The 6,297-nt window shown below is 53.6% G+C and overlaps 1 protein-coding gene across 1 annotated transcript, besides 7 other annotated features; it reads right to left on the bottom strand.

Annotated features, from left to right (window-relative positions):
• Positions 1 to 635: 635 nt before the first annotated feature.
• Positions 636 to 673: a microsatellite.
• A 114-nt stretch (positions 674 to 787) lies between these two features.
• Positions 788 to 829: a microsatellite.
• Positions 792 to 825: a microsatellite.
• A 272-nt stretch (positions 830 to 1,101) lies between the features above and the next one.
• On the bottom strand, positions 1,102 to 5,226 carry ACLA_035060 (putative sensor histidine kinase/response regulator; the record flags this gene model as incomplete). Its single annotated transcript, XM_001270728.1, has 5 exons — positions 1,102 to 1,352; positions 1,421 to 3,159; positions 3,235 to 4,532; positions 4,615 to 4,759; positions 4,856 to 5,226. The coding sequence occupies 5 exons, from the start codon at positions 5,224 to 5,226 to the stop codon at positions 1,102 to 1,104; spliced, it is 3,804 nt and encodes a 1,267-aa protein (XP_001270729.1).
• Positions 4,830 to 4,851: a microsatellite.
• Positions 5,227 to 6,067: 841 nt separating the features above from the next.
• Positions 6,068 to 6,165: a microsatellite.
• Positions 6,166 to 6,287: 122 nt separating this feature from the next.
• Positions 6,288 to 6,297: part of a microsatellite that runs on past the window's edge.
• Positions 6,289 to 6,297: part of a microsatellite that runs on past the window's edge.

Genomic DNA, 6,297 nt, shown 5'->3' with positions numbered 1-6,297 from the left:
ACGGCAGGCGATGTGAAGGCTACCTTGGGGGGGGGGTGGATATAGAAAGGTCTGAGTAGTAGGAAACGAGACCATTTGAATGCCATGAAAATCAATCTCGTTACCTCGTCTGGCTATCATAGGTACCTAGTCGAAGTACATCGGGTTTTCTATTCACTTTTTTCAATGCTCTGTCCTGAGATGTTCTATGTTCTGATCATGATGTCCCGAAAGTGCTCTCTCTCATCATCGACTCGACTCCGCTGCATTCAGCATTCACAGGGATTCATTCTGTTGAATTGTTCATCCTCATCTTCCCTCCAACTCCTCCTCCTCCTCTTTGTTTTTCAAATCACGGACCACGTCTGACTCTATGACCTACTCCATCATTCATGGCTCTTCCTACCGCTCCACCGCCGACAAACCCCTCAACGACGGGCTCGTCCGCGAGGCCCTCACCCTCACTCACCCTGGGGCTTTGGAGAAGGTATTCCCCCTTCCTACCTTTTTATTGTTCCCCCCCCCGCCCGAAGGAGAGTAGGAGTAGGAGTACGGACTACTAGGGACGGTACTGAATGCCCATTCTCGGGTCTAGGTGTTCAGGCCAAGATGGCCGTTGCAAATATCCTTTTCTACAATTCGGATCGGTTGTATAGGCTTGGGCTTGGGCTTGGGCTTGGGCTTGGGCTTGGGCAGAAGCCCGTCTTTGGAGGAGGCCGGACAGAATGCCTAGCTCCTACGAATACCTCACAGGAAATGGGAATGCCAGAAATGGGACGCAGGACGCACACATACACATACACTTAGCCACATCATATCATATCATATCATATCATATCATGTCATCTCAAGATCTGCGGAACTGCAACACCATCTTGGCCGTAAAACTAATGCATCTAAACTAACAATATGGGGTATAACGTGTATAAACCTCTAAACCGTATACGGAGGAGTAATCCCAATATCAAGACAATCAAAAGAATGCAAAATATCGTGGTCAATCCGTCCTTTGGACTGGATGAGTGACCGAACCAAGTCGTAATATGCAGCCGGCCGGAACAGCCATCGGTGCCGTGTCATTTACATACCGATCTGATCACGTGTCGTTGTCGTTGTCCATGATCAGGAAGGAGACGCCGCCACCGACGACTTGCGTTCCTTCCATTCATCAAGTAGTCGCGAGACTTCTTTGAAAGACACCGGCTTGGTCAGGAAGAGATCCACGCCCGATGTCAGCGCCTCCGTTTCGTCACGCGAGCTGCTGAGACCCGTCAGCGCGATGATCGTCGCCGGTCCGCAGCCGTCGCGCTCTTTCTCCAATGAGCGGATAGCCCGTGTCGCCTCGAACCCGTTCATGACCGGCATGGACATATCTTGAAAACACGTTAGTCTGTTTGACTCCAAAACCGAGGGGCAGGACAACGGGGGAAGGATGACATACCCATGAAAATCAGGTCATAGCCCTGCTGCATCTTCTCCACCGCGTCCACGGCCAACTTGCCATTCTCGGCAGAGTCCAACACCGCCAGATCCCGTTTCTTCATGAACGTCAGCATGAGATTCAGGTTGATCGAGTTGTCATCCACCACGAGAATCCGCGTTCTGCGTTCGCCAAGCTTGGATTCCGCCATTTCGGGTGGCGTGGGCAGCGGTGAGGCAGAGGAGATGCTGGTGGAAGAGGTTTCGCCGCCGCCGTCACGCGAGCTTTGTGACCCGCTTGACCCTTCCGGTGGCGTCGTTGCCGCGTCCGAAGTATCGAGTATGGATTCAGAAGTAGGGAATTCCGAGGCGGGCAGAGACTGCACGGCCGAGGAGAGACTGCTATCATACAGGCGAGGCCGGCTGGGAAGCTCGATGCGCCGGGGTACGAAATGTCCCCGCTGCACATTGTCAAGACACTTCCTGATGCACCGGGCGAGCTTGTGCGGGCCACATGGGCGGCGGATGATGTCGACAAACGCGGCAATTGGAGACCACTCCCCGCGGATGGTGCTGTAGTCTATCGACTTGTTGCAGAGAATCAGGAGTGCCGGCAACATACCATTGATATCTTTCTTGGGATTCATGGCCAAACACGCTTCATCCGCAAGAAGCACGTCGATGGGCTCCTGGGACGACCACGAAACCAGTTTCAGACCGTACCAGTCGGTGAGATACCGGACGATGATGGACCAGAAGCGATGCTTAGCGGCTTCAGCGGGCTCCACCCCCAAGATCGCAACGCGTCGGCCGCCATGACTATCACGAAGAGAAAAGGCCTCGTTCATCACGCCATCCTCCCTCGCTGGAATCGATGGTGAAAGGAGTGCGTCCTCGGCGTATTCTTCCGGTCCAGGCCGTGTCAGCGGTAGAGACACCTTGACAGTCGTTCCTTCTCCCGGTTGACTGTGGATGTTAATCGTGCCATTCAAGGACTTGACGAGACTCCGAACGATGGAGAGGCCCAAGCCCGTCCCCACTGCCAGCGTATCCTCCTGCGCGAATGGGGTGAACAGCCGCCCACGCAAAAACTCTTCCGAGATCCCTTTGCCCGTGTCGGAGACGGTCAGAGTGACAAGCTCTTCCACACCGTGTCGCCGCGAACGACCTTCGGATGCCTCCGTCATCCCCAAGTGCACCGAGACGCGGCCAGAGTCGGTGTATTTCATCGCATTACCAAAAACATTCATGATGATACGCCGCAAAGCACCGGGCTGGGTCCGATACATCCAGTCGTTTTGAGCGATGTCCATCACCACCTCTACCTCGGCGTCCAACACATTGTCAGACTTGGTTTGTTGCCGCGGAATCGACCACGTGGCGGCCGACTTGGGCAACGTCGCGGATTGATCCGAGGATGCCATAGACTTCTGACCGTAGGTGTGGCCCAAGCACACGCCTTCCACGACCTCCTCCGCCAAAATGGCGAGATCGGTGGCCACGTACGTGTCCAGATGGGCCGCCGCTTTGTCCATGTCCCTGAACTCCGATGCGGAGGCCTTGTTTCGCTTGAGCTGGCGCCAGGTCCGCTCGATGGAGACAATCTTGCTGAAATCCAGAACCTGGTTCATGGTGTCCAACAGGGTCCGACCACACGCGTTGATGGTTTCGAGGAGTGATAGCTGAAACTCATCGAGCTCCGTGCCGTGCAGAAACTCGGCGGCAGCAAGAATGCCGTGGAGGGGGCTACGAAGTTCATGCCTGTAGACATCGATTTCGTCAATGATTATGATCTGGCGAGGAGAACTGTTGCGAGACATGGCGCTAGATACTTACGATATACTTCCGATGAAGTCGCCCTTCTGGCGGTCGGATATCAGCGATTGGACTCGGTTGCATTCAACCATGATGGACGAGCCGAAGCCCAGCACCGAACTCAGCTCGACCGAGGGGCTGAAGACTCGTGTCTCGATGGTATTCCAGCAGAAACAACCGGCAAACCACTGAGAGTTCGCGGCGTTCCACAAAGGAATAAACATTACTTGCGTTGCATTCGGGAAGAACAAATTGAGCATCGCATTCTCCGACTGTTTCCAACGCCTGCCACTGTTCCTGGGCACATCCGCCGGTTTCGTGCCCCGTGAGCGGTTCCGGCTGGGCTTTTTCTCATCGTCCGAGCTGGACAGGATGCCGTCCCGGTGGAATGACCAGAGCTTGCCCTTGGTGTATCGACGCAGCAGCTGGTGTAGGAATCCGCTGTCAAAGTTGGCCGCTGGATAGAGCACCGCGGAGCCGGGTCCCGGCGCAAAGGGCTCGTCCTTGGTGGAGATGGCGAGCACCGGGGCGGGTGGACCATTGTTGTCCCCGGAGCAATCACTTCCTGTATCGACATCGAGCATATGCCTGTTGTTGACCTCGAGAAACATAACGCCGCCGTCCCCATCCAGCTCGAGACTCTCTCGGAGGAGGTTGGCTGCCCTTCGGAACGCCCAGGAGTTGCCATGTGATTCATCCAGATTCAACCCTTTCTTCCGGCTGCCTGCCCACCAATCCGGAAGCGGTGTGTCCGGGCCGGACGACACATTTTGATCGCCCTGGTCGACTTTCGAGTCCGAGACCGAGCTGAAGGAGCGTGCATCGACGCTGTTGGATCGTTTACCGGGGTGTTCGAAGCTTTGGGACGAGTCGCCAGAAAGGTGATTGGTGCGCACATTTGAGGACGCGGGGGTGCTGAAGGTGGTGGCCGCACTACCGGAGCAGGAGGGAGGCGGATCAACAAAGCTCGAGCTGCCCTCGACGAAATAACTCAGACCTCGAGACAATCGCGCGGCACGTCTTCCCTCGGAGGCCTGCCGGCTCACCTGCAGATACTCCATGATCAGCATGCCCAGAGACCCCAGCGTCTCCTTCTCCAAGTCGGAGAAATCCTCACGGGGTTTGGTGTCCAAGGCAAAGAAACATCCAATGTTGATATTCGTCTCGGTGGTCAGCGGTGTACCTGCGTAGAACCGAAACTGAGGCCCTTCGGCGACGAAAGAGGTATTTTTGTAGAGTTGGCTGTCCTGGAGATCGTTGACGACTAAGAAACTATATTCTCGGGGATCCCTCGACGATGGCGGAAGCGCAACGGTAGACTAGAAGCGATACCCATCAGAACAGGTTCGGTGGTTACAGGTAGGGTTGATTTTCACGGGGCAGAACCAAAGAAGAACATACCTCACACATTGTCCAGGCGCTGGCTGGTAAAGTGGAACAGCCGTCCCATACGCCATCTCCGCCTGCCTCATATTCACGAGCGAAACTGCCGATGGGGGACTGACTCGCCTGTGCGAGAATAAATTGTGAATCTCGATCTGACACACTGCAGGGGTAGGAATAAAGTAAAATGTGTCAGCCACCAGCCATTAAGCTCTTGTCGGATTCAAGCCACCAAAAAAAAAAAAAAAAAAAAAAGTACCTGATGATGACGCGCTCCACATTTAAACGCAGAGCTGCCAGATGGGCGAAGGATGTCAAGGTGGCATTATTCTGGCCTAGAACGAGTGTTTCCGGCACAACTGGCGACGAGGGAGAGGAATGGTCTGAGGGGACATCTGTTGTGACAAGCGGTGGTGAGAGTTGTGGTGGGGGCGGCGGTGGAGGTGGTGCGGAGGATGCATGGATGGAGGCATCGAGAGCTTGCGCGACGGCTGGAGGGAGGACATTGTCGGCGAGAGGGGCATCGTTCACCTCTAGAGGAGTTAATCGTTCGGGTTGAAAGTAGCGATAGAGCTCACGAGCTCTACGACCGGCGCTATGGTCATCGCGAGAGGTCGATGGTCGTTCCATCACTCAGTGGAATGAGGATCGGGGATCCCGTGATATCATAGGAGAGATCGGATAAAAAAGGCGAGGGAAAAGGTTATTCCATCGATAGCAATAGGGAGTGAAGCTCCATCCTTTGGCCCAATGAGAGGGAGATGGGGCTGCTGGCGTCGCTCGGATTGTCTAGTCAGGGCGATAAAGTGTGGCAACAGGATTTGGACTGCAGGAGGAGGATGAGGACGATGGTGGGAGAGTCGAAGGAGAGTACTTTGATGAGAAAGGATGAGAGAAGAAGAGCAAAGGTGTGAATAGTAGTAGGAACAGAGTCCACGAAAGCAGAGTCCTCAACGCTGAATCTCCTAGTTAGGTGGCATGTGCCGAGATGCGGGTGGGATGGAGGAAGAGGCGAGTTTTTTTTCTCCCTCTTTTCTCTTGATCACAAAGCAGAGTAAGTGGTAATAGTGTAGAGGAGGTTTCGTGCATATGACGACTCTGAAAAAGAAAGGAACACGACGACTTTTTATTATGAATTCAAATACTGGACGGGACTCGTAATGAGGACGGTGTAGTAGTTACCTAGTTAGTAGGAGAGTAAGGATGAGTATCAGATAATAGTGAGAGAGATTCTCTCTAGGAGATTCTTTTTTTTTTCGGCTGGGAATTCGCAACGCAATGTAGCAACTCCACCCGTTGTCTCTTTCCGTCTGGCTCATCCAGGCTTTCAAGTTTTGGTCGTGGCTGTTGATCTTCCTTGAGGACATTACGGAGTACTTACTACTGGACGGTTAATAATGGGCAAGGGAAATGAAGCTGATTAAGAATCGGAGGGGACGGGGGGCGGTACTACGGAGGATAGGTACGTATGATGATATGATATCCTATGATACGATGCGGTATCCTAAGAGGATACTGTACTATGTAAGGTATGGGAGATATGATGCCTTATGATCTGATATGATATAACCTGCCGAATGCCTGGTCCAAATTCCATCCAGTGACTGCGAGTAGACAGGGAAAGACGACGACAAGTCACTACTTCGTACTACTTCTAGTCCTTGTACTCCGTAAGGTAGAAGTATCGTACCTAGTAGTAGT

The sequence above is a fragment of the Aspergillus clavatus genome, genomic scaffold, assembly GCF_000002715.2.
Source record: "Aspergillus clavatus NRRL 1 1099423829802 genomic scaffold, whole genome shotgun sequence".
NCBI classification, from domain to species: domain Eukaryota; kingdom Fungi; phylum Ascomycota; class Eurotiomycetes; order Eurotiales; family Aspergillaceae; genus Aspergillus; species Aspergillus clavatus.
Note: the sequence above shows the minus strand (reverse complement) of the source record. Positions and strands in the feature narration are given on the sequence as shown.